Source organism: Cynoglossus semilaevis, chromosome 19 (genome assembly GCF_000523025.1).
Source record: "Cynoglossus semilaevis isolate Cse_v1.0 chromosome 19, Cse_v1.0, whole genome shotgun sequence".
Lineage (NCBI taxonomy): Eukaryota > Metazoa > Chordata > Actinopteri > Pleuronectiformes > Cynoglossidae > Cynoglossus > Cynoglossus semilaevis.
The window spans coordinates 15712129-15740047 of NC_024325.1; the positions used below are offsets into that span (position 1 = coordinate 15712129).

The 27919-nt window shown below is 41.6% G+C and overlaps 2 protein-coding genes and 1 long non-coding RNA gene across 4 annotated transcripts in view; 2 read left to right on the top strand and 1 right to left on the bottom strand.

Moving 5' to 3' along the window:
- LOC103395572 (calpain-5) overlaps nucleotides 1-4840 on the top strand; it is a 9013-nt gene extending 4173 nt beyond the window's left edge. The window contains exons 9-13 of the mRNA XM_017041774.2: nucleotides 398-520; nucleotides 2101-2303; nucleotides 2901-3022; nucleotides 3106-3242; nucleotides 3686-4840. Coding sequence (XP_016897263.1) covers nucleotides 398-520; nucleotides 2101-2303; nucleotides 2901-3022; nucleotides 3106-3242; nucleotides 3686-3856 — 756 coding nt within the window. The 3' untranslated portion in view covers nucleotides 3857-4840. The remainder of the gene's footprint in view (nucleotides 1-397; nucleotides 521-2100; nucleotides 2304-2900; nucleotides 3023-3105; nucleotides 3243-3685) is intronic.
- On the bottom strand, nucleotides 4685-27919 carry LOC103395561 (serine/threonine-protein kinase PAK 3). 2 transcript variants are annotated; one of them, XM_008333309.3, is made up of 16 exons: nucleotides 27567-27919; nucleotides 18558-18751; nucleotides 18367-18467; nucleotides 17637-17790; nucleotides 17481-17518; nucleotides 14648-14710; nucleotides 13217-13372; nucleotides 12954-13128; nucleotides 12207-12270; nucleotides 10437-10485; nucleotides 10229-10341; nucleotides 9598-9715; nucleotides 9327-9426; nucleotides 9035-9231; nucleotides 8777-8914; nucleotides 4685-8580 (listed from the first exon to the last, which is right to left on the bottom strand). In XM_008333309.3, the coding sequence occupies exons 2-16, from the start codon at nucleotides 18727-18729 to the stop codon at nucleotides 8491-8493; spliced, it is 1728 nt and encodes a 575-aa protein (XP_008331531.1). In that variant the 5' UTR covers nucleotides 18730-18751; nucleotides 27567-27919; the 3' UTR covers nucleotides 4685-8490. The 2 variants fall into 2 exon arrangements, with proteins under 2 accessions (XP_008331531.1, XP_008331533.1); XM_008333311.3 differs by lacking the exon at nucleotides 14648-14710.
- On the top strand, nucleotides 11173-25854 carry LOC103395560 (uncharacterized). Its single transcript, XR_003052814.1, has 3 exons — nucleotides 11173-11314; nucleotides 11826-11895; nucleotides 25704-25854. It is a non-coding gene; the product is annotated as an uncharacterized LOC103395560 (long non-coding RNA).

The window sequence follows — 27919 nt, forward strand, 5'->3', positions numbered from 1 at the left end:
TCCACAGGTACTTAATCTTTTCTTTTACGCCCCCTGAGGTCCACATGGTGCTACTGCTACGGAGGATCAGCTCTCGTGCAGAGGTACGGACATCTGGACTTCAGGGAAAAGATAAAAGCAATCATTTTAATGAACCAACAAATAAAACAAAAACACGTTAAAGTAACATCTAGTCCTGGGCCAGAATTTGGAGTTTTGAGGGTCGTAAGTGGTCCCTGGACCATGAGTTTGGGACTCGCCAGAATTTGGAGTTTTGATGGTCATAAGTGGTCCCCGGACCATGAGTTTGGGACTCGTGATGTCACATTTCCAAAATAAATATATAATAAATATATATACACATACATATATAAATACATATACTGCAGTCTTGTACTCATTTCCTCCTTTCTTGCAGTATTTGTTTGACGTCACCAAGGAGGTGGACGAAGTTCTGGTCTCCCTGCAGCAGAGGGACATGAAGGTCCACAGGAAGTTCGGCCAAGGAGAAAATCTGACCATTGGATTTGGAATTTTTATGGTAAAAAAAATCATACATTAATTCTTTAAACCTAGTTAATTAATCAGTTAATTAGTTAAAGATTTAAGGAGTAAACTTTCATCGACACTGTCAAAAAAAAGAAGTCAAATGTTTAATATTTTTCTGACCAGTTTTTTTTTTTTTTTTTAACGAGTGACTAAAACCAGGGAGTTGATTTGGAAAGGAATTTGAGTCAAGTCTGGGTCACAGTCATTTTCTGGGTAAAAAGGTCAATTATTTCTATTTTGGCCCTGATTTTTGGTCGAAGAATTTGGCCACGTTTGGACTTTTTAAAGTGGCCGAATGTTTTAAATGGCCGACAGATTGGACTTGAAATGTTTATCAGGAACCAAAGCAGAGCACTTCAACGAGTGTGTAAATCACAGCACTGCAGGATTCCAAAGACTAAACGGGAACAAACAAATCGAAGTATTAATATAATGTAAACAGACGCTGGGTCAACCTTACCCAGAAGCCTTTGTTTTGAACTGTTTGCTGATGTGTCCCTGGGAAACACAGCGCTGCATGTGATGTTTTGCTGTTAGGATGCAAGCTAACAGCTAACAAGACCAACATGCTATACCACCAAGTGCCTCTAGGTTGTCATTTCATATTTGTCAGAAGTCGAAGTCGTAGCTGTGGATTAATCCTGATTAATCAAATGTGAGGAGATTCTGTTGCATTGATCACAGGGTAGCTGTGGATTAATCCTGATTAATCAAAATTCCTAAATATGAAAAAATAAAAAACAAAAACAACCTGATTACCGGGGCCTCAGAGTCCACTGGGTCCAGACTGGACTGGTTTCCTGGACTGTTTAAGAACCGAGGCATCAAACTGTGGCAGTTACTTTTAACCCAGTGACATCACACTCCCCTGAAGAGACATTTCCTCATCAGAGCTCTGGCGCCGTTCACACACACACACACACACACACACACACACTGTTCAGTCTTATCAGAGACAGAAGTGCTGCCAGAGCAGCAATAAAAACCTCTGATGTGATGGTTGTTAAGGACACACAGCTGCGTCTGACCTGGACTGACCCTGGACTGACCCTGGGGTGACCCTGGGGTGACCCTGGAGTGACCCTGGGGTGACCCTGGGGTGACCCTGGAGTGACCCTGGTCAACAGACTGAGAAGATAGGGTGGAACAGTGTTGTCTTCTGTGATGTGATGGACACCAGATGGCGCTAGATCAGAGGAGCGTTAACAATGTCAACGACGTCTAAGAGAAAAAAGATGAAGAAGGTGAAGAGGAAGAAGGAGAGGATACAGGGAAAATATATTTATAAAGGTAAAGAAAAGTTAGGAGAAAAAGTAGAACAACAACGTAAGAAAAGAAGAATTACAACAAGAGCAAAATGTAAAAGTGGAAAGAAAAAAGGAAAAGAATAAGGAGAACGAGAAGAAAAAAATGAAAAATAAAAATAAGAGGAAGAACCAACACTTTGGACTCAGCACCATCCAGAATTGGAAATGCTATTTCTGTAATTTAGGAAAAGTATCCATGACCGTGGCTTCCTGTGTCTACAGCTTCCTGTCCAACAGGTTTGATGGAATTCATTGTTTTTTCCAGGTGGAGTTAAATAGAAAGTATCGAATGCACGACATCCTGACCCAGAAGAACATGTCCACGTCCACCTACATCAACGCTCGGACGGTGTTCATGAGGTGCCAGCTGCCGAAGGGCCGCTACGTCATCCTGCCCACCACCTTCAAACCCCAGACCATGGGCGAGTACATGATCAGAGTTTTCACTGACGTGGAGTCAGGCTGCAGGTACGTGGTCCAAACACCAGGTGACAGACGCTCACAAACACGGGAAATCTTAGAGAGACTCAGACTCAGAGTGTGCTGCTGCCTTCCTCAGCCAGGAGAGGGCGTAAGAGAACAGAAAAAAATTGGATATATGTGTGACATGTTCCCCAAAAGCACAAGTTCAGACAAGTTCAAAAATGTTTATAACGTAGATTGAATATGTACAGAAACACCTGAGAGATGCTGTTTTTAACGCTCTGGTCCTAAAAATGATGAGGAAAATAAAAAAAAAATGATGTTGACATATTTCGAAATGATTAGGTCCTAAGAGACACAGTGGAAAGTCTGAACAGTTTGTTTTCCCTGGCTGTTCGTTTCATTCACTGTTTAAATAACGAGGAGACGCAGACGGTCTGGTCTCATTAAAGACTAAACTACCTGGTTATGTTCATTTTTCTGTTCCTTTCAGGAGCCAGAAAAGCAATTTTGCATAATTGTATTTTACTTTCTGGAGTTTTAATTTAGAACCCCGTCGCAGTTCCTCAAAATCAAAGCCGTCGAAGTCTTATCCCGCTGCCAGCTCCTCATCACTGCTGTGATTCTCCTTCTCTCTCACAGGGAGCTGACAGACGACCAGCCGAGGGTCCGGTGCTGGAGTTCATTCCTGGGTTACCCTCAAGCCGTGACCCACATCTACGTCCACGGAGCCGAAGGACTTCAGAACCAAGATAGCACAGGAGGTCAGAGGACGTTGACCCCACCCCCGAAAACCAACGTTTCACCAGCGTCATGTCCCTTAACACTTATACACGTTGTCATGCAGGTGCAGACCCCTACGTGGTCATATACTGTGAAGGTCGGTCGGTGAAGTCCACCATCAAGAAGGACACCCTGCAGCCGGAGTTCACCACCAGTGCTGTCTTCTACAGGAAGAAGCCCAGAAAACCCATAACTGTGGAGGTGAGGCGGCAGCAGATACTGCAGTAGTAGTACCCGACACTTGGGTAATACTGTAGTAATACCTGACAGTTTGGTCAATGCTTCTTAATCCTGACCTTTTTTCAGCCACGCTAAATATTTTACGTTGAAAAAAAATCTCGTTTCGCACCACCAAACAAAAATGTCCCAGAAAGTATACGCAATAAAATATAACGATCTTCTAGTTTGACTTACAGAGTGTGAAACCTGGGCCTGTTTAGTTGAACATAACCCCAATACACACGCAGGAATTGAAGAAAGACACACACATTTCTCCTTCAGCAGCTCCAAGTGCTTTTCATTTTCATTTCATATTTTTTGTAGCCAAACGCTGCCACCTAGTGGAAGCGTATTACATGAATGAAATATTTCAAACCGTTCTCCGACGTGACGTGTGAACCAACAACCATCACTGTGTCCCTCAGGTGTGGAACAGTAATGCAGTGAAGGACGAGTTCATGGGTCAGGTGATCCTGTCGGGCTCGGTGAACGACACCAGCAACCCCCAGAGGCTGCAGCTGAGGAAGAGCGGCCGGCAGAGGGGGGACGAGATCAGCCTGAGGGTCGTGACGTCCACTCAGCTGACCGCCATATGACCGCGTTCTGGGTCTCGGGTCTGGACTGGAGTTTTGGGACAGGTCCCTGTGTGTGAGCAGAACCTGTATGTATGTTTACAGGTTTTACACCTGATTGTGACTAAGAGACCGAGGGAGTGACCAAAGGTCAGAGGTCAAATGTTTCTTTCTTACATTTTGATACTTTTTTGGATAACCTGTGATTTTATATCAACGTGTTGGTCAGTTACTTACAGAGAAACCGTTGCTCTTTGACATTATTAAAATCACTAAAGTCTTACATTAAAACTTAAATGTTTTAAACCTTTTTTAGTCTTTTTATAGGTGTTTTTTTTTTTTACTTTATGTACGACATATTTTGTATTTTCTCCAGTCATTTTGAAGGTAGTTCACAATCATTGGTTCTTGTAATTAATAACAAAGTGACAACTGTAAATGACTGAAAAGACAAATACACTCACTTGCAGTATCTTTAAGTACTCCGTGTCAGTACTCTGTTGGACTCCTCTGGGTCATTAACCCACGATGTCAGCTGTGATGTGGTGACCTCGGCCTTTTGGTGATTAATGATTCGAAAAAAGGTGTAGTTTGTGTTTCAGCTCCAGACAACAGTGGCGCTCTGTGCTATATATAGCTGTCTTATTCTCCAGTCAAACAAATGTAAGGCTTAAAACTAAGGTTTAAACTTAGTTTGTTTGTGAAATCACCTCATGTGGCAAAATGTTTCAACAAAGTAAAGGATTTGATTTATAACATATAAGTTATATTCACACACAATATTTTTTTTCTCAACTTTTGAACCAGTCTGAAGAGTCAACTCTCGTGACTGGAATCAACTATTTTTTTTTCTAAACAGTAACTGCTGCTCAACATATGTATATTTACCTTTTTTTTTTATTCTTCTCTGTAAAATCAAGATTTTTTCACAGTAAAATCCACCTGTCGGTTGTTAACGAACACGGAATGTTTCATTTTAAAGACACTTAAATGTTTTTTTTATTCTGATTCTTCTTTTTTTTGTGTCTTCCTTTTATTCCTACATGCAGTCTCACAGTAACAGCCAGTATAATTTCATCATCACAGCGCCGACAAACATCATCACAACTCTGTTTTTTTTTCTTCCTCTTTTTATTTCAGTCCAGTTCCCAAACTGCAGTATTTGTTTTTTGTAGTTTTTTTTTTGTAGTTTTTTTTTTACACTCAAGACACAGCCATGCACAATTCAAAGATCAAAAAGTCTATTGCTTTAACCACAATTAAAAATAGTTTATCCAAAACCTTACTTCCCCGGTCAGCCACTCGTCCTTTTTTTGAAAGAAGGGGACAGGCCTGCTGAGGTATGCCAGATGGATCAGCAGTTTTACAAAGCTAGACAATAAGAGTAATAATAATAATAATAATAATAATGATAATATTAATAATAATTTAAAAAGTAACATTTTTTGTCTTTGTTCCATTCTCTTGATACACATTAATAGAGGAATTTCAACACCACGTGTACAGGTTTACACATTCAGAAGATTCAGAAGGAATGTACAGGCTCAACCAAAGAAACGGAGTCCGCCGCGGTGTCTCTAGTCCCAAAATTCACCTTTGTGCTCAGAGTTCACACCTGTACATGGGGCGGAAGGCCCGACACCCGTCTCGACGTCCCTCCTGACAGGACACTCACCCCCCCTGCCCCCCCCCCACCCTCACCCTCACCCTCACCCTCACCCACGCCTGCTGCAGACACACATACAGTACATGTACTAACACTGGTCAGCGTCTCAGGACACACTGTGTGGGCCTGCACACAGAGAGTCCCTCTGTCCAGTCTGAAAACGGGGGGGCGGGGTGAGGGTGGGGGGGGGCAGTTCCAGGAGTTCAGAGACAGCCGGCGAGAGTGTGTGTGTGTGTTTTTTTTTTTTCTCTCTTGTTCTGGTTTCCGAGGGTGCAAAAACATGTATAGGTACATACCATCGAGTTAGCAACCTGAATATTGTCATTTTAAGTTACATAGTTGTTAAAAAAAAGACAAGGGGTGCCGGGGGGGGGGGGTCTTCCTTCATATTTACATCCATACATACACATCCTGCCAACCGTGGCCTCTCCGTGGATCAGATACAGTGTATAGTTGGTTTTTTTCATGCATGAGTGGATCCCGTTGCTTCCTTCTCTCCTCACGTCACGTCACGTCACGTCACGTCACCCGTCGTCTGTACATTTGCTCGTACAAAAGGCAGCTACCCTGCACCCCCTGAGAGTGGAGGAGGCGAGGAGGCATCGTTGAGTGCAGATTGAGGTAGCACCCTACACACACAACACACACAACACACACACACATTCAAACACAAACACACAGAAAAAAAAAAAAAAGCTACGTACGGGTCGACAGGAACAGAACGTGAATGTAGAACACTTCAGAGGAGGTGTGGGAAACTAGGACTGTACGGAAGGTGAGAGCAGGAGGACAGGACTGGCTCAGTTACATCAGAAGAAATGGATGTGTTTCACGGAGTGAGTGAGAAAACCGAGGTGTGACGGTGAGAATCGTCAGTTTGGATTTTCATGGACTGACGACGACGGACATTCGATTCTTTTCCAGTTCTGTATGTCACTCATTTGGTTCTGTTCGTATTCATGGGTGTGGTTTTGTTTCAATGTGTGGGTTTTTGGGGAGTGCAGTAGCTTTTTTTGCTCCCTAGAGGGAGCCCCACATGGACATAATTCTTTTTAAAAATCTTCCTCAATCTGTAATATGTAAATTTTACAACCAACCACATCATTTATCATTAATTTAATCGTCCAAACAAACCTATAATATTTACAGATTTATAAATCAAGGATGACTCCAGGTCAACAGGTGGCGATAAAAAATTTAAAGCCACTTTTGGGCCAATTAGATAACAGACAACGTAGACGTCACTTCCTGTTTTTGTTCGTGATGTGTGGCGCCCCCTGGAGCAGAAACAACACCTGACAGCATACAGTCCTAGTTCCATGAAAACAGAGACAGACAGACTGATGACCTGAGGCTACAGTGTGGAAAGGTAAGGCTGTTCATGCAAACATTAGTCTAATTTGGAGACTACTCACAGTGAAGACTACAGTCTGTGTTGAGATTATTTAGTAGATGATCTGAAGTTTTCACTTGGATTGACGAGTCTTATATGTCACAGCTCATCTTAGCTTTTTTTTTTGTCCAGTTTTGTAGCCAACAGTTGAGTAGTTTGTCATGTCTGACCGTTTCACTTTCACGACTGCAGAGTAAAGCACCAGAAAGACCAAAGTTTTTTCACTAGTTTCACACGTGACACGGTTCACAACATAAGGTGCGAGTACCTTTAGATGTCCTACAGTGAACCTATGAAAAACAAGCTCTACTTTTACATTAATACCAGTGTAGATTTTCCTACAGTACAAGTGTACGGCGTCGGTCACTAGTTCCAGGTCGCAGTTTGTAAATTATGGTCGCATTTTGATACCCATAGATCTGTGGTTCTCAAACCTTTAACACTGCAAACCAACTCAAAGTATTCGTATATCCAAGTACCAAGTTTACAAATATGATTTTTTATTTACTATTTATTTATATTTTAGCCGAACTTCAGTTCAATTCTGGAACCTCACTTTTTTTTCTTTTTCATTTAGTGCAGTACAGTTCACAGGACTGTGTGTACTTCCAGTTTAAAGTTACCACTGCACTTTTTGCCCAAGCAATTTGAAAAAAAAAATCGTGTACCACTAGAGGGAGCATTAGTTGTTTGAGTGCCATAGTTTGAGAACCACTGATTGGTGGATTTGTCTCCACACAACGACTCTGACACTGAAGATGTTTTTTTTTTTTTTTTCCTTAAAATGAACTCCAGATTCAGTCTGGAGGGAGATGAGGTCACATGACATACGAGATCCAAATCAATCACCTACTAAAGGATGGTTAAAGCCGGAGAAGGTCTAGTGAATCCATTCATGACTTTTCCATTTGTAGCTGCATCTCCACACACACACACACACACACACACACACACACTGAGATGTAAGGATCTGCAGAGCAGGAGCAGTGTTTCTGCACAGAGCCGTAGTCATGCAGGCAAAGGTCAGGAGTCACTTTCTCTCACATCAGCTGGTCAGTGCAGGTGCAGGGGTGTCCTGATATTCCGCAAAGGGGACGACAGGAATAATAATGGAGTCCAGAACAGGCCAGGGAAGGATTGGTTTCTGCCATCGTCTCCTCTTCACTCCTGAAGTTTCGTTTGGAAACTGAGCGTCCTTTGTTTTCATTTGTTTCAGCTTTGTTTTTGGATGGAGTGAGCGGCTGCCTCCTTGAACCACACAAAAGGACATAAGGTGATGTTCACACACACACACACACGCACACGCACACACAGGCGGTTGTGATGGAAGGCTCGACACATACAGAGTGCTGGAAAAGTGAAGGAAGAGACAAGGTCTGTTCAGCAGCACGGGCCGAGAGGCTGCAAGGCCAGATGTCTAACCTACACGTGAGGCCTGGGGAGGGGGGGTGTGGGTTTGTCCTTGCGCTGTCGCTATAAGTCACACAAACCCCCCCGTCTAGTGCCATTACCACAGGTCGCTCACCCCCCCCACACCCTCAACACCCAGATCGTGAGTGAGCACACGACGCAGGCGTGGGTGTGGACTGAGGGCACGTCCTAGCGACTGCTGTTCTTTATGGCTTCCTTTGCGGCTACAATCAGAGGCGTCAGGCTGGACAGAGGCTTGGCCAGCTTGAGGAAGGAGTGCTGCAGGAGACAGAGGGAGAACGGGATTATCACAGCCATGGTGATGGTGAAGAACAACCAGTGCAACAGGTCGAAGGCTAATCTAACAACAGTTACTGGAGGGAAAGCATTTCTAACATTTAGCCAAAAGGCTGAGGAGCCACAGGTTACAGAACACTGATCCAGGGTGAAAACAAAGACACTCCTGTGTTCTTACCTGTAGCAGCTCCTTGGCAGACCCTCTGCGGTCCACATCCATTTCCAGGCAGCGGTTGAGAAAATCTCTGAAGACAGACGACAGCCTCTCTGGATTCTGCAGCTCTGGAGTTCCGTTGGTGGCTATCAGGTACAGCGCCTGAGCAGGAGGGTGAGGTCAGAGAGAGAGAGAGATATATACAAGGAAAGAGAGTGAGTACTTTATATGAAAGAAACTGACATCATCGCTGACATCATCCACTCTCTTTTTTCATTTTACCCTGAGAGGATTCTCGTTCAGGTACGGCGGTTCTCCCTCCACCATCTCTATCGCCATGATTCCCAGTGACCAGATGTCCACCTTTGGACCATAGGCCTTCCTCGTCACCACTTCTGGTGCCATCCAGTACGGTGTTCCTACCATAGTGCTACGCTTGTTCTGCTCCGGAGTGATCTGAGCGCAGAAGCCGAAGTCGGCTGCAGAAGGAGACAGAGGGAGTTTTGATAAACGGTTGTTTCTCTTTCCAAAAAGCTGAGTCGGTCAGTTTGATGTCATGGAAGTGAAGTCTTACTCAGCTTGACAGATCCGTCCATGCCCAACAGGATGTTGTCACTTTTTATATCTCTGTGAATGACTTGGTTGGAGTGGAGGAAGTCTAGAGCTTGTAGACACTGAGGAGGGAAATAAGAGAAGAAATAAGGAAAAAGAGAATTTTATCATATCTCAGTCACACATGCAAAGAAAAAAAACCCCAAATGCACAAGTCTTTAAATGTGGCTGCAGCCCAATCCCATTGAACTTATCATGATGTAAGATGCTGATGTCTAAACTTGGCTTCCTACCTCCCTGCAGACTGCAGCGATCTGGCCCTCGTCCATGCAGGTCTCCGTCACTACATCTGTCAATGAGCCGCCAGCCAAATACTCCATCACCACCCACAGCTCATCTCCTACCAAGTAACTACGATAAGAAGAGAAGTAAAAACGGTAAATTAAAACTCACAACCAGAATAAGAGTTGCTATAATTAGGTGCATTTATTTTGGCCTTTTTGTAATGTATTTGCAAAAAACAAAACAAAAAACAAACACTCCCAAAATGTAATATTATAAATTATTTGTTGATAAACAGTGTTATGTTTGTATTTTAATGTCAGTAATAAAATGGCATAATTAATAACCAGGAACATATTTCTTATATTAATATATTTAATGAACGTAAGGGAAATATTTGAAAGATGTTTCAAGGTATATGATGTATGATGTGGTAAATTTTCAGAACAGTAGGTGGCAGTAATGACTACTGTAGAAAAAAACAGCAGAGAGAAGGAGAGAGGGGGGGGGGGGAGGGGGGGGGGGGAGGAAGAGAGGGAGGGGGGAGGGAAGGAAGGGGGGAAGGAAGGAAGGGAGGAAGGAAGGGTTTTTATAGACTATTTCTATGAAGGTATAACATTATTTGGAAAATTAAAAACTCACCTATCCAAGTAGTTGACTATGTTGGAGTTCTTGTTTTCCCTCATCACCAGAATCTCATTGATGATCAGCTCTTTCTTGGGCTGCTGCTGCAGGTTCATCTGCTTAATGGCCACCTGAGGAGACAGAAAAAAACAGCTGTGTAACTCACAACAACAAAATGTGTGAAAGGCTTTGTGAAAGAACAGAAACAAACAGAACGATGTTTCACCTCTTGGCCAGTTGCAATGTCAATGGCAGTGTACACAGTGCCAGAGGCTCTGCAAGAACACATGGAAAGTCAAGTCAGTAATACATCAATGGAGTGTAAAAAAAACACACATAAAAAAAACCATAGAGTTGTTATTTAACCTTTTTAAATTTTATTTTATTTGCAGATTAAGTAATGTAAGCTTTCACACAAGTATATGCATCATTGAAGATGACTTGTAAAAAAAGTACACGGCTAATACTATTAAATCAAACTTAATTTGATTTTATTATCAATTGATGTTAATTCAATTTCAGCTAACTCATTGAGCAGTGTAGCCAGATGCCAACCTGCGAATATCAATATTTTTTAGGAAGTTTTGACGGAATTCTGTAAATTAGAAAGAAAGTCGCTTATTATCAAAAAACTTGGCAACCATGACCGGAAAGGTTTGGGAATTTAGCATGAAATCAATAATCTGGCACCAAGGGGAAGAACATAAGATACTATTGGTTTTGTATATCTATAATTACTATGAAAATGTTAATTAAATTATTAATTCAACTTAGTTTTAATTAAAAAATGACTAAAAACGAAGTTAGTTTATAATTTCATTGCAGAAAAAGGCAAAAACAAAGTCGTTAGTGTGGGTTTACGCCCCTCTAAACATCCTCTTGGTGGAACAGTCCAATATTACTTTCAGTTACAAACTAGATGAGTCCTGGCAGCAGCTACAGGAGAGAGTGGAACAGTCCAATATTACTTTCAATGAGTCCTGGCAGCAGCTACAGGAGAGAGAATTGTTTTGAATTTTAATACGTCGTAGTCACGAAGATAACAACAAGAGAAACTATGAAGAAGGAGACAAAAATCCCGTCGGTTTTCCCCATGAAACCAAAGTAAGTTAAACGGGACACACAAACACACGTCAGCCGTTACTGTGCTTGTGTGGACAAGACGACGTCAGAGCAACAGCTTAAAAAAAGCTTTTAACAAAATGTCAGTGCCCAACATTTATTTTTCCATTATATATAGATTATAGTTATTTTATAAATAATTAGTCTTAGATTACTGAATAAGTATTGTTGTATGTTTATTAACTAATTTAATTTTTTAAATAAAAATAAGCGAATTTATATTTTTTCGAAACAAAAATATGATTTTATCAATCTGAAAATAAACAAACAATAATAATTAGCAAGTTTAATGTTAACATATTCTTTTTTTAACAATATTTAACTATGGAAGTTTGATGGCTTTTTTAAATTTTAGAAACACTGAATAATAAATAGATGTTTTTGAACTACCCATTAATTCGGAATCATGGTATGGAACCAGATATGCAACAAGCCTCAACTGATACGGTTTGTATAAGTTTGTTAAATACTTCCTCTTTCACTGACTTCTTAGCTTCACCTGGAATTTTCTAGAGGCTGTGGAAATCGATGCACCGTCCCTGGTGCTAATGGCAAGACTTATGGTGAGTAAATACACATTTGTCTACTTTTTTGTGTTACGAGCTTCCTGATCAAATTCCAAATGCCTAATTCCAAAGGAATACATTAACCCTGTGTAGATGTGAAGTGAAAAGAGAGAAGGTTAGAAGAGCATCAGCCAGGGGAGAGGGAGGTGGGGAGAGGGAGAGAGAGAGAGAAAAGGCAGTGCTTATCTGGGCCCTTGGCCATTTCAGGATACAGTTTTCATTTCCCCTCATTTAACCTAATACTCTCTCCACCACTCTGAAGTGGTCACTGTAGCTCCGTTAGGCTGCTGAGGGGCGGATGGACTTACCCTTGTCCTATTTTCTCAAAGCGTGTGTACTTCTTTTTAGGATCCCCCACGCTCACGATACTCCCTGAAACAAAACGGACATAAAAAAAATATTTACTGTAAGTGCAGCACATCATGTCGGTCTCCACATAAGAGCAAACCCAGTTACCCAGCAAACCTCAGAGCAGAACTTTATCTCTCCATTTCAGACAGTCTCTGTGTCTAAGCGTATTCATCTCTGCAGTGCAAGTTGGTGATAGAGGCTGCAATTGTATAGGAATTCTAAAGGCAGAGGTTGGCAGTAGATTGAGAAACTTTGCCTGTGATGATTGAGCATAATTTATATAAAAAAAAAGTAGTCAGATTTTGGAAATGAACCTAATGGATGGAAAATGAGCAGAGGAAACTTAATATTGGGTTTTTGAATTACCCTGGTTTCAGTATTTGACATGACTATACACAGTGTGGCAACATTAATGCCACATTCTTTAATTGCACTGAAATTATAATTTTGTATGGTGTTTTTTGACATTGTCTAATCAAAAATAATTAATAATAATAAAATTATTGTGACCACAGGAAACTAGACAGTCCAATTGTAGTTTAACAGATACAAAAACAAACAAAAGTCATTAAAGATTTCATAAATGAAATGCAGAATTAAACATATACTGTTTTTTACTAGGACTTGACCTAGCAACCTTCATTAGCAACCAGATATTGATGTCCATTTTTTAAAAATTCTGTCAATGATTATAAACCACGTACTGAGTCTCTCCAGAATCTCCTCATCTGTCATTTTAGACTTCTTCCTCTGGCGGTCAGTGTGGCGGTACATTGTGTTGGACGTGTTCTCTGGCTCGACCTTTGACTCCGGTGGTGTGACCACTTCTTTCACGGGGGACGGAGGCTTTGGTGGGTCCATGACGGAGCGTGTGTAGATCTGGTGAAAACGTGAAAGAACGGTGTCGGAGACGGTCTAGTGGTGGCGCACGATTTCTGCCATGCAGTGATTTCTCAAACGGACTCACAGATTTGGTGTGCTCGGGCCGAGGTGCAATGACTGGGGGTAGTTCGTCATCGTCATCCTCCTCCTCTTCCTCCTCCTCTTCCTCCTCCTCTTCCTCATCTTCCTCTTCTGACACTGGGGGAGCGATCGGTGGCTCCGTGGATGATGTTTTGGCACCCTGGGCAGAAGAGAAATAAAAAATATGATATAAATTAGCCACAAATTAAAAAAAAAACCCTCCAACCTCCAACCAGCCATGAGCCTGAGAGATGGCCAGTTATGGAAAAATAGGGATTAGTCCTTCACAGAAGCTAGTTTGAAAATGAATATGGCATTAATCATATTGTCAACACACATTTTTATGTTGTAAACTGTAAAAACAAAATAGTAAAACAAAATGTAATTCATTTACTAAAGCATAAGTGAAGAAAATTACTGTTTATGAAAAAAACAACAACATAGCAACTGTTAAAGGAAGCACATGATTGGATGTATTATTTTGGGAAACAGAGCCCACATGTCATAACAGTGTGCTTAAACATCTGACACTCGGTGTTGAAATCTTTGTTAATAATGAAGAAAAGCATCATGGGTCATGTGAGAGCTGGAGTGTGGTGAGTTGGGATTCATCGCAGTCTATCTGAGGGTTTTTTTTTTAAGTTGAGGGTTTGAGTCTGTTGGGTCGTGAACTGCTGATGAAAATGAATGGCTAAAGCTTTTTAAATAAGCGTGATTAATACGTCTTGACACTCATCAATATGCCTGGAGCTCTGCATACGCTTCTCTGATCCAAAGCTGTGCTAGCCTTGGATCATCTTCCTCTTATGGAATGGAAACGTTTTCTTCATTTCCATTTTTTTGTCATGCATTCATGAATCAGTGCAGCTTAGTTGTAGTGATTAAAGAGAGAGAGAGAGAGAGAGAGAGAGAGAGGGTCTGGCAGAGGGAAAGTCCCTCCGCTGCTCCATTCTGACACACAGGGCCTCTGACCTGTTCCAAAGAGAGCTGAGCCAAGACTGCAGTGCAGAAATGAGTGTGTGGCAGTTTCTTTTTCTCTTACAGAGCCATGCGTAAAAAATGTCTCAAACCATGATGAATTCACAGGCAGGTTTTTTTTTTTTTAATGAGTGAATTAAATGTTAAGGGACATGAGCTCATACATGCAGCTGTGACAGTCATCACAACCCTGTGTGACATGTGCCTCTGCCCTGCCATTTCAGACACAGTCCGTTAGAGAAAAGATACATTAACACAGTAGTTAAATCATGGGCCCCAGGGAATTTCAATACAGAGAGTGATGATGCTAACATTAATATTTCTAGGCATTTCTGCGTTCTGCCAGACTTATGCAGAATTAAAAACTAGACTTAAATAGTGGCATTTTTTTGCACAAATGCCAATATATACGTATATAGATAGATAGATGACATGGAAAGTAATGTGGAGAAGTTACCTTGTCAAATAATGCGCTGCAGGTTCTAAGGCTGACAGGAGGCCCAGATGACAGCAGTCGGTTCTGAATGTGAAGGTTGAAAATGGGAGGATCAAAACAAACCCACACAGTGTTTAAGAGTCAGTGGACTTGAGGGAGAGGAGGGAGGAGGGCAGGGGTCTGCTACTGAGGGATGGACATTATGTCCATAATGTTGTCCTCCCAACACGAAGCATGAGGAAGGGACATGAAAGACACAAACTACCACTACAGTGGACTGCACCGACACAAACCCATTATTTTCTTAATGTAATATTTTGATGCTAAAACCAAAGCTTTACACAAAGTCACGGAATGAAAATTTACATAAGTGTTCAGCACTCGGCAAACACACGTACACTCAGATGAATGACTTTTACAGTGCTTAGCCTTGGGCCACCTTTAGATTCACAGGTTTATGATAGAAATAATAAATAATTGTGTATCTATATAGATTTTATTTCAGACCAGATCGTACAAAATTAATCAACCACCGAGGGCCTTGTTAAATATATATAATACAGTATCTGGACTAAAATTATTAATTCCCAAAGTCCACAAAAGACTTGTCTCAGTATATGGCAGTTTCTAGAAGAAGTCCAGAAAGATGTAGAATCCAAGGCAGCACATTTTTTAAATATAGAAATTTAAAAAGTCCTCACAAAATAATTAAAAGTCGTCTCAGTATGATGCATCTCAAAATCTGAAAAAAAAAATCTTCAGCAAATAGAAGCAAATACTATCAACACAGAGAGGGATGCATAGATGCTAAAAAGGAAAACAATAATGCTATTACTTCAATTCAGTGCAGGGAACAACTAAAATAAATAGGATATTTCCTCAATTTCCTCAACTGAAATAAATGGGACAGAAATCATTCTTTTTACCTACAGTTAATGCAATAGGGGCATTTTTCTTTTCCACTTCCCTGATATAAAAATACAAAAAAAGTAGTGTGGAAAAATGTGCAGTGTGGCATTTGAAAAGAACAGCAATGGATGAAACTTACTTAAAGATAATGACAGCAGGTCTTAAATATCAACCATATATTGGAGGTAGGTAAAGGCTGGGGAGTAAAAAATATTTTCTCCAAACTATATTTAGCCCAAGATAGGTTCATATTTCCTCCCGAAACTTGCTTACTTTAATCATTGGCGTGTCGTCTGTAGTTGTGCTGCTCTCAGACCCAGCTGAGTCACCACTGCAGTCTTAGTCCACTGTGAAAGTCCATAACTGAGAGGCCCCCACCAAACTGAACGCCACGCCCACCTGGACTTCACTTATAGAATATTCTTCAAGCAGATATCCCTGCATAAAGGCCCAGTTTGCCTTGGGCTGCAGCCTCCACCCAACAACCAATGGCTTCACTTCCTCATCCTCATCTGGTGTGTTAGTGTGTTCAAGCTATGGCACTCAAAGTTACACATTATACTGTGTTCAAAGGCAGAAACGAGGTCAGCCCAGTAGGAGTGCATCTAGATCAGACATCATGTCCAAAGTACAGCCCGAGGGCCAATCATGGTACATTAACTTTATTCACATCGACCTTTTAAATGAGACAATGTTTTTGGGGGCTTATCATATACGTTTTTGATGTATCTTAATTGAGATTAGCCTAACTTTATCCTGTCTCAAACCAGCTGGGTTTTAATTGGTTCCCTTCTTTTGTTTTGGTAGATAAACCACAATGTTTGGGTTGTAGTTGGTTACTTTTTTGTTTTGTTTTGGTAGATAAACCACAATGTGATGCACTGATATTTTCAGTTTCCCTTTGTTAAATTTTCAGTGATGATTACGGCTCAGATTGGCATTGTGGGATTCCCGTCTGCAACGCCTTTGATTCAACCTAGTCCTCATTCCACTTGGAAAGGCATCCAGTGTTAAAACTCTGCCTCGTCACTGTGCGGACCGTCTCGTGGCCAAGGCGAGAGTGTTTTATTTCATCCTTTAATAAAGAGTAAAAGCCAAACAAAATGGGTACGTAACAAACATAACACTTCTCCTTCATTTACATTATTAACTCTGGCTGCCCTTGAACAACGTTTGGACACCACCACCCCCACCCACCCGGACCCTCCTGCTTTGAGCCTGTCTGTCTGTCTGTCTGTGTTTTAAAAATCCAGCTAAGTAGACTGGAAAACCAAATAGTGAGCGGCAATAAATGTGATCATGCACAAGCTGAAAAACCAAATGGCATGTACGCAAAAACTGTGGGTAATGTCTCGCAGTGAAAAGCAGAAGGGCTCCGAAGGGGAACATGAACGTTTTGCCCATAAAAAGGTTGAAGTCAGTGTGAAGCTAATGTGCTGGAAAAGGGGAAAACCGTCCACCCCAGACTGAATTCCCAGACACAGCGTTTGGAGAGGGTAAAGAGAGGACGATTTACGGTGGTGCAGTCAGAGAGGTATAATTGCAGTGAGGATTAGGACAGTGAATTAAAGTCACATAATGCTGTAACTTACCTGTTAATTTATTACACTGACATATAAGTCATAAAGAACAAACGTCCCTTCATATTATACTAAAGGGGTTTAAGAGATTTTCAAACACAGTGAGCCGTGGCCCAGTCGGTGCAGAGCTAAGAACCAGAGCTGGAAGTGATTTGTAATTGTTATATTTTTTTTACTAAAACAACCACACACTCTCTCATAAACCCAACCGAGGAGCCAGGCTCAGCCGTCAGCGTCATCACGACGGTTTATTTCATTAATACAATCTGTTGGGCAGCAAATGTTTTTCTACGCTTTTAAATATACAGTTTACTAAGGTAGGAACAATTTTACCAAATATACAAAAACAAAAAAAACAAACTCACCAGAGTGTTTGCAGCGATGTAACCATGGGCTGACTTGTCTGTAAAAGGAGGAGAATATTCTTATTGCAACACAAATTTAAATATTTTATTCAGCAATTGTATCTTTAAAAATACTTATTTATGGCATTTTGTAGCCAGTTGTTGTAGGCTGCTCACCTCCAGATGTGAAGCTCATATATTTCTGGTTATTGACGGTCTCCTTGGAGTCGTAGAACTTTAAGACGTCCAGTACAGCTTGTGGGTTCTTCTTCTGTTCCAGCTTAGTGATGTTGGAGGTTTGTAGAAGTCTGGCCCATTGCTCTGGGATACCCTGTGTAAACACACAACAATCTGAATGTAATATTTAGGCCACGGAATACAACAGAAGTGTTGCCCTCAGATGGTTCATAGTGGTTCAGTTGACCGTATTCTCATGGCAGCACCACTTTGAAGTTTTTGCTTATAAAAAATAGATCCAGGATATGAACATGTTTCTAATTCCACTGCTGTGCATCATCGTCAACTGAGATGAATTCAGAAGAACAGCTCCCAAAACCCCGCCATCATGCTTTAAAGTTTTGCAGATGTGCAGTGCTATTTTAGCAGTAAGTAAATCAACATCTGTGAAAGTGAAAATACAACAGATTTTGGACACTCTAAATGCAATTCCTACATTTAGTGGAGAGTTTGATTTGAGCTTCAAATCTGGAAGGTTTCATCCGACAGGTGTGGTCAGATGATTGTAGTTCTAATCATGTATTTTTTTTTTTTGTTTTTGTAAGGGAAATATATATGTGGTGTAAGTTGATGCCATCACCTTTGGGTGATGTGATATTTATGAATGTGTCCCTGGGTTTTACAGTTTTATCTTTTGCTGTTTGTTTGCGTGAATGAAAGTGAAACTCACTGTGAATTCTCCCGTTACAGCATCAAAGCCGACGTGAATAGTGTGTTCAAAGTCTGAGGGTAGGGATATCTCGGGACGCTCCTTCTCCTTCTTCTTGTTTGCTACGAAAAGGTGTAAAAAAATATTACACATTTGGCAAAAAAAAAATCAGCCATTTTGGATGTATAATTCATACAGAGAAGGACACTTACTCTTGTCTCCCCCGGGAAAGATGGAGCGCAGGCGGACCTTCTTGTTTTTCTCTTCGGGAGCCATTGGAAGCGGTTTGGAGGCGTGATTCACTGATGAAGTGTCTCGGGAACTACTGTTCATTCTCAAGGGGGGGGCTGGTGGTTTCTCTTCAATTTCAACACTATCAGACATCTTTAGTGGTACTCACAATGTCCTGTTGCACAGAAAGAGACAAAGACGATAGAGATGATCAGTGTTGGATCAGAAATGGCACAGATGTTGAGGTTTTTAATGCAAAGTACAACTCTTCAAAAGTAGCCGTCCACATCGGAGATACCAGGAACTGGTGTTTTACCAGTACTAGGACCAGAAAACCAAAAACATAGTCAGGACTATCACAGTCTCTACTGAATGTAGATCTATGCAAAAGACTAATGGACTAAAGGAAGGTTCCTAATTTTTGTTTTTTTGTTACTCTGCTGTCTAATATGTTTACATTTTTAAATCTTATTCAAAGTGGACATGTGATTTAGTTTTTCGACATATTCACGTGTTCGCTGTGAACGAGGCAGACGTGTCATGTTTGTGACTCATTTCCAAAAACATGAGCACTGATGAAAGATAAGATGTGTCAGTGTCACACTCAGACAGACAATTCTTAGTTGTGCTCTCAAAGCTTTGGCCTATTTCAGCATCACAACATAAGGGATTGTGTAACAGCAGAACTGACTGCGAGCCTACAAACTTCTCTGACACATTTAGACCCAAAACATGTCTTCTTCTAAATGTAGCACCACAGCCTGTGAACTTTATGTTGCAGAATACGACCGTGACCCAAATCTGACACAAACAAATGCTCCCATCACTCGTTCTTTCATCTTCACCATCTCACCAACATCTTCGACTCTTCCCACTGCCTCACCCCGAGGCCAAGACCATCATGTGATGTGCAGCACAACTGTCCCAGAAAGCCGGGTCATCCCATTCGTCCCCCTTAGTGGAGACCTACATTAGCAGAGAAAGAACCTTCCTTGGCTTTTACGCACAGCACTCATGCTACCCATGTGCCTTTGCAGTGGCCTTCAGTTTCATTTATCCCTCCCCAACACCACACAACATCTGGTTGGTTACACCCTGTCCTTTGTTAACTAACTAAAATAACTGGTTTGGAATGACAGAATTGGATTAGCACAGCGATGTAACACGATAGGAAGCCATGATCTAATCAGATACAATAACAGTAACACGATTAACGAACCAGACCGCTGTGCTTCCCTTTCTGCTGCCTTGAAAAAGATACATTTTATGTTGTACGTATACGTAGTTTACCATGCAGAGTGACTTCTTGTGAGTCAGGAGGCTTCATCTATTTCTGTTGCCCTGACCTTAGGGCAGTAGGGTTTAATGTGTTCCTAACATGACTGCATGTAAACAGCAGTTAAAGTAGTGACCTGCAGGGGTTGTGATCGGGGTCTTTGTTGAGTAAACTGCAACAGTCACAGTGAAATGCAGTTTTAGCTGGAATTTCACCGCTGTCCAAAAGAGGCTGGCTCCGGAAAATCACTCTTTTTATTCCACAATTCCTTTACCTTTTGATTTTCTTCTCAAGTTTTTTTTCATTTCCCCCTTCTTTGAAAGTCCTTTCACAAGTTTCTTTTTTTTCATTTCCCCCTTCTTTGAAATGCTTGCAGTCCTTAAGCTTAGACAATTTCTAAAAAAAAACCTTTGTTGAACTTTTGTTGGGTGAACTGAAGGACCAGAGTTCTCAGCTGCAGGACTTGGTAGATTTTGCTTTCTTACTCATTCTTCTGCCTCTTTGTTTTCTACACTGCAATTACAAGAGTTTTCACACTATTTCAACAAAACCTCCAAATAGCCAAGTCATTTTCTGTCTCTTAAGGATCTTGTATAATGACCTACGGGTTGGGGTTAATCCTGTCGGGTGAGTTTAAGGTGAGAGTCCAGACGTTTGTGGCAAACTGGTTCTTTAAGGGCTGAAGCTAAGGTGTGTCAGTAACAACACGAACCCCTGTGCAAATCCAATGCTGACAAAGGAGTGTCACAATGTTGACATACTAAAGTGACACACAGCTGCTGATTACACAATTATCATGGAAACTACTGGAAGTTGTAGAAGACAAAACAACCTGTACTCAGATTTTAGGGATTACCCTTTTGGTATGACTGGGTGAATTATGCAGCACTTTCTTCTTCAAAAAACAAACAAACAAAAAAAAAAACTTACTAGCGATGCCAACTGTTTCTCCTGCAAATATCAAAACAGTTGACTTTCATCCTACAAGTTACAACAGGCTTTGTATGGTGTCATACTGTAAGATTGATTACCAAGGAAAGGTTTCTGAGTGATAAAACTTAGAAATGCCAAAATCTAAGGTGAAACATTGACATGGGTGGAATATTTTTGCAATTATATATGAAAAACAATAAAAAGTTGAAAAAAAAGTATTCTTATCAAAAAACAGTTTGACTTAGCAGACAATAAATTAAGGTTTGTCAATAAATATCTTAATGATAAAGTTATAATAAAAACCTAAACCTTTATCTATCAATATCAGGATCAGGAACCATTTTGATTCATATTCAACATTGAGGAAAAACAATTTAAATAAATCTAAACCCAACTGTGGTTGGACTGAAGTTAAACCTCAGATTTACCAGATCCTTCATGTGTTTTACTTATAAACTCCCTCGTATTTGTATGTTTATAAATCTGTATTTTCTTTAATCCGTTGCACAGACACATATATCTGTTGTGGCTGGTGCAGCTGTGATCGACGCCTCGGTTTAATCCTCAACTATAATCTCGTGAACACATCGTCACCAGCCTCAGTTTGTCATACACAGATTTCATTGTCACGTACAACAGTGGGTTTCCTGACAGACGCACACGTCACCGGTGAAACCTTAACAAGACTGAGATAGAATCAATTAACCAATCGATCACTTCAACGACTAAACCACAGCAAAAAATAAAAAATAAAGGTGATGTAAAAATGAAATGATGAGAAGGTGACACGCAGTCACAGGGTGTTCAATCTAATAGTTTATACTTTACATTTTTTGGTTGTTGTTTTGGTGATTAGGAGAAAAACACAGAACTGTGTTTATGTGTATGTGTTTCTATGACAACGGGACAGAATGCATTGTCTGTGCAGGGAAATGATCATTGTTTAGTTGCACGGCTGGGTTGAGCAGCAGTGAAAGCTGCACCATTTTTGTTTTTTAATTGGCATTCTGTTATTGTCCCAGGGTTTAATGTTTAATTACAAAAATACCTCAGGCTCTGCTGTAATAGGTTGTAGGAACCATTTCCAGCCGTAAACACGTTTTGTAGCAAGTCTTACATTTCTTATGACGCTACATCCTTTTAAATCATGTTGCAGTACTCTTGTAATTGTTTTGTGGCAAATAACAGTGGAATATTTTCAACCAATCTTCTCTCATAGCTCCTATAAAATTAAATGACTTTTCAAAGTCCAGCTTCTTTAAAAGTAATTTCTCTGGTTTTCTTATCTCTAACCAAAATAACTTCTTGTTTTTTCTTTACCACTTGTAGGAAACAACACAGCAGCCTATACGATTGATCAGATCTCTGCTCTCTCTGCTCAGACCTTCAGGTCATCACTGACAGCTAATGATGAGCATTGATTCACACTAACTTACATATAACACTGAGCCATTTAATGTGTAGACTGACAGACAGGCAATGCATTATATCCTAAACAGGCAGCTCCTATTTCAGACTGATGATAGTGCTGCTGGACGCTTGACCGTTCCCGCAGGCGAAAAAAAACAGAACAACTTATCAGTTTCTCAAATCAGCCAAAAAGCTGCAACAACGATCCACGAGATGGTAATTCAGCCGCAGCAGGATTTGCTCGGGTAGGAGGTGATTTTTTTTTACAGCAGTACACGGCACAAACAAACAAAAAGTGTCAAGTGTTTGTTTGTGGAAATAACAACAAAATAACCACAGCTGAAAAATAACTAGTGATTATTTCACACTTCTTTCTCCATAAAATACAAATTTGTTTATATTTCCTTCAGACATTAATACTGAATTTGAATGAGTATCACAGGAAGATCCTCTAATCTGGAGCCCATGAGAGTTCAGTTATGGCCCCAGCAGTGGGGGGGGGGGGGGAGGGGGGGGGGGGGGTCTGGGTGTCCATGCCACTGATTCCTACCCCCTCTCTGTTTGATTTGGCTGTAGGCTTGGTCGAACGATGCTGATTACTTGGATGGGAGGGACAGCTAGAGGACATTCAGAGGATATGAAGGTAGGGGGCGCTGATAATATACAGACACAGTTGAACATTGCTGTTTTATTCATCCTTTTTTTTTTATTGGTTTTATCGGTTGACCGTCGTTTCGTTCCTGGCGCTGTAACTGAAATGTATCTGCTGTAAAAGCTTCTGAAGTTTACGGAGGCTCCGCCCTTTTTGGTCGCTCACCCTTCCTCAGTAACTCAGTTACCCTGCTTTGCATACAGGTGCCAAACTTTGACTCAGATCAAGTTCGTCCGTATAAAACAGTTGACGTTGGAGCCAAGACTGAAACACAGTCATAGAAACCTATAAAAACTATATTTAAATGAAACTTTTACTGTTTGTTTTTAGGTGAGATGTAAATGTTTTTACATGGTTTTACATGGAGCACCGTCAGGAACCTGCCTTGTATTTGGTGTTTTTTTATGAATTAGTGTGGCATGGGTGGGCAGTGTATATGGGCCAGCTGGAGGCAGAGAGGGAAGTGGAGTTCCTCCTGCTTCACCAGCTGGTGCTCCATCACCGGGTTAAGTCAAAGGGGTTAAAATCGTTGACCAACTGTATCAGTGGGGACTGCACATAATCTTCTCTAAAAAAGAGAAGGTGGAGGTTCTGCATACACTGATGGTGTTTTGTCTGCCCTGCACTTCAGATCTTAGTTCGACATCACTTTATTATGGCTCCTCTAATAAGTATTTATAGAGAAATTATGATTCTACAATAATCTACAAAAGTCACCCCTGTGTTTAAATACGTTTGCTCTGCTTTAGCTGTTTTGAGCTGCTGTGTGTGTGAGACTGCGAATGAGAACAATAGCTGTATCAACAAATGAATCATCATGTCTGCAACTAACAATCGAAGCCAAAGTTGACATCTCTAATGATTCAGATGTGTTGAAAATCTGGACCACGGCCCTTTCACTGCACTAAAAAAAAGGTTTTATGCGGCCCCAGATTCAGGACAGTTAATTTACAGAAGCTGTTCTGTTTCAGGAAAATCAGTTTTACTATCAGTTTATCAGTCACAGTGGAATATGTTTTTGTTCTTAGAGTATGAAAGAATACAGTCTCTTATTTAGACATGTAGAGGCAAATGGACAAAAATCACAAAAATCCAGAAAAAAATTCAAAACCAACTATGAACTGTTTTAGGACAGTTAATCTACAGAAACTGTTCTGTTTCAGGAAAATCAGTTTTAATCATGAAAAACTAACCAACCACACGGCTCACGATATATAGTGCTGTAAGTAATAATCCTATTTAGATGAAAATACAGTGTAAAGCACAGTCTAACTAAGGTTGATGCACTGTTGCTAAATGTTCCATGAAATCAGCTTCGTTCTGGTCAGTCTGACGTCGCCTTCACGTATTATTCTTTCGTAGCTTCAGTCATGGCTAACATACAAATTAGACGCACAAAGAGTAGTAACCCATTTCTAAGTAGCAGCAGACACAGGGTGTTGGATTATGAGGGAGCTGTGTCAATGTGTCAGTGTGTGAGTGTCTTTTTCTCTCTCTCTCTCTCTCTCTCTGCATCTACCGCTCTCGTCCATTCACTCTCCCTTCACTGTCTTAGAAAATGGCCAGATGGCTTCCAATCCTACATGCTAATCCACAGCACACACACACACACACACACACACAGGGATGAATCATTTAACACCTTCAGCAGCACCAGAGTCCTGCGGGGCTCCAGACAGCTGTGTCCTTACACACGTACAAACGCACAAAAACACGGCCCCCGCATGTGACCATCACACATTTATAAACTGTCAGCGCGGCGTCCTCTGGTGATAACTCCGCTTAACAATAGCAGCGTCGCTCACCGGGACTAAGTCCTGAACAGATGGAGGCCTACTTGTGTGTCCTACTATCATATTTCAAGCCAGTCCGGTGAGCAGGGCTACAGGCGAGGATGAGGTTGTGTGTCTGCTGCTTTTGTTAGCGAAGGTGAGGAAAGAGTAGCTGTGTGTGTTAGGTTACACAGGCCAGTGGAAAACATGGGGAAGCCCAGACCAGCATAGACTCACACATGGCTGCAGATAGTACAAAAACTCATATTGGAGGTGCCAACTGGTTTCCCTTTAAATACAGGTGTTGGGATGAGAATGTGGACTAAACAAAAGCTGGTTCATCTGTGCACAGTTGAGAGTAAGAAGGAGGAACTAATGATGAATTATTCAGTAGTCATTTGGACTGAAGAGGGTATTTAAAAAAATGTATAATAAAATATTGAAATCTTGCCATTTGGAAGTCTAAAACATGTCCCACGTAAGAGGCTCGGAAATGCTCTAGTCTTTGCAGCTGGCAAAGTTAATCTAGTTAGCATAACCGCTAAAACTACAGAGCTGGAGTGTTTCAATATAACTATTCTTTTACCCAAATTAACCTGTTAAATCCCTATTTTTATTTTACAGAAACTCTACGATGAATCGATGAATCATTTAAACACTTAGTACGAAACACGGTGGTAATTCAACACTCCTGTTTCGTCTCTACTCAAATTCAGGAGCCTAGTAAACGTTAATATTAAAACCATGTAAGTACATGTGAGGGTAAATGTCTCGTTATAAAGATCACACCACGGTTGCAAAAGTACGGCTAACCGTTGTTGTGTCGTCATAAAAGTCACGTCCGTTTTGGAAACACTCGCTTCAAAGCTGAGCCACAATAAAGTTAGATTTTGTCCACAGAGCAGCTATTTAGACTCCAAACTGTAGAATGTGCTTTCAGTTGTATATAGATGTATCTGAACGGGAAGTACTCTGGACCTGTGACGTCACTAAAAACGTCTGGTAAATTAAATTAAACTCTGTTCTGTTCCACTGTATTCTAATCAAGTCGTTTCTATTCTTTTTCATTTCACTCTCTTCATAGAACCAGCACGGACGACTGTTAGCCTTCTGGGCTAATTAGAGAATAAGGACAGGATATATGTGAGTGGATTTCTTATCTAAAGGTATTTTATTGCATTTATTCCTTGAATGTGCATTTTTTTGTTTTCTGTTTTCCTCCATTTTCTGCCTCTCATCTGCCTACTTTTAGCTTTGGCCAAACAATTTTTTTTGTTTTCCTCCATTTTCTGCCTCTCGTCTGCCTACTTTTAGCTTTGGCCAAACATGTTTAAATCTGGTTGAGTTGCAGCTGTATTTGTGTGTTAGATGCTGGTGAGTTTGTGTTTAGTTTACTGTAAGTATCACAGGAGACGTTGGCCTTTCAGTTCTTTTGATGGTTTCCAACATGGATCACGTGCGGGCACTGGTGTTGTAACTGGAGACCAATTATCCAGCTGCATTTTCACAGATCCGTTGAACGGCAGGATCAATAAATACCACATGAATTCAGCCCAGTGATATATCACAGCTTTTTGGTCTCTTGAGTTTCTGCCTGCGTCTGATTGGTCAGCTCTCTTTTCTTTTCTGATGCTGTGTTTTTTTGCAGCAACTATTTGAACAGCGACAGAATTTTACACTTTAGCTGATGAATTATAATTATTATTATTATTAAATGAGGGAATGTTAAAGAGAAGGCATGGTGCAGTGGTAACATTGCTGCCTCTAAGACGTCTGCGTGAGGATGTGAACGTAAGAGACGGGTGTAGCACCTTCAGCATCCCATCCCCCAGTTCCCCTCTACATTCATCTCGTCCTCCCTCCATCACTGACACGACTCCTCAGCATCCCTCCCTTCACACTGAGCCAGACAACAGGTCTCCCATCAGGCACTGCTCCTCGCAGACCTGAGGATGACTGTGCTCCTTCAGAGGAGGATCTCTCATTTCCTCCACATCGGCTCTGACAGCACAATCCAACGGCACCGAGGAGGCACATATTCAGCTGCCGCTGTAACCCCTTCCTCCATCCTCCTCCTTCTCCTCCTCCTCCTCTCCCTTCTCCTCCTCCTCCTTCACCACCAGCAATGGCTGTGGAAGGATCCGAGGCGGAATAGCTCAGCTTTCACCCTACCGGCGGCCCCCACCCCCACTCCGATCCCAATGAAGTCAGGTGACCAGATGTTGTATATCTCCCCTGTCACCGCGGCCGCCATGAAAGAGCTCCACACATCCATGTTGAAGCCAAGAGACAGAGTCACGTCTCTGTGTGTGTGTGTGTGTGTGTAGGGCAGTGAAAAAAATAAAATAAAACCCTCCCTAGAAAGGCCAAATGTGAAGCAGTGCAGAGATAACAAAAAAAGCGTCCATCAGCATATTAACCATCCATCACCCCCGCCCCGTGCACGACACATCCCGCTCAGATACATCCATCAGCCTCAGGTCCAAAGACCCTAAAATAGCTTGGCTTTGTTTTTTGTGAAGCTAATGCAGCTGCTGCATTTCTCTGGAACTCACACACACACACACACACAAGGCCTGAACTAACGGCACCATTGATTCCAACACCTCCCCGTCAATAGATGCTATGTGTAAGACACAAGGGAGTACATACAGAGATGATGTGATGCAGAGGGGGGTGTTTGGTCATACAAAACATGTCCAGCTCATCTGATGCAGGCGTCCATTTCCATCTCGCCCTCACCGACAGACTGCTGATGAAACAGCTGCCTCCTTGGCAGGGCAGAATGAAAGAAGAGGAGGAGGAAGAAAAAAAAAAAAAAAGCTACAAAGCACCCCTACATACATAGCCTCCCCCTCTTCCTCTCCCCCCTTCCTCCATTCTCCTCCCTCCTCTGCCTCCCCCCCTTCACATTCCTTTCGATATATACACACAGAGAGGGTATTACCTGAAATATGTCTTCACATTCTCTGGCTGCGTCTCTCTCCTGTGAGCCCCGAGCTGCCGCAGCTTCATCGTCGGCTGCACTACACACAGTTTAAAGGCAGGATTGCCATTCGCTTGTCGGACCAGTTCCTGACCCTAAAAGCAGGCTTGTTCGGCAGGCTGGATGCTTCACTGGCTGCTCACTGTTCCCTAGCCCATGATGTCATCCACCCAGCTCTCCCCATTGGCCGAGGCGCTGAATATTAATGCAGGCAGCGGGTCTGGGGGAGGAGGCACTCAACGGCCAGACAGGGTTGGTTTTTAGTTTGACAGACCCAACCTGCTGAGTGGGAGGGACGGGGGAGAGAGGGAGGA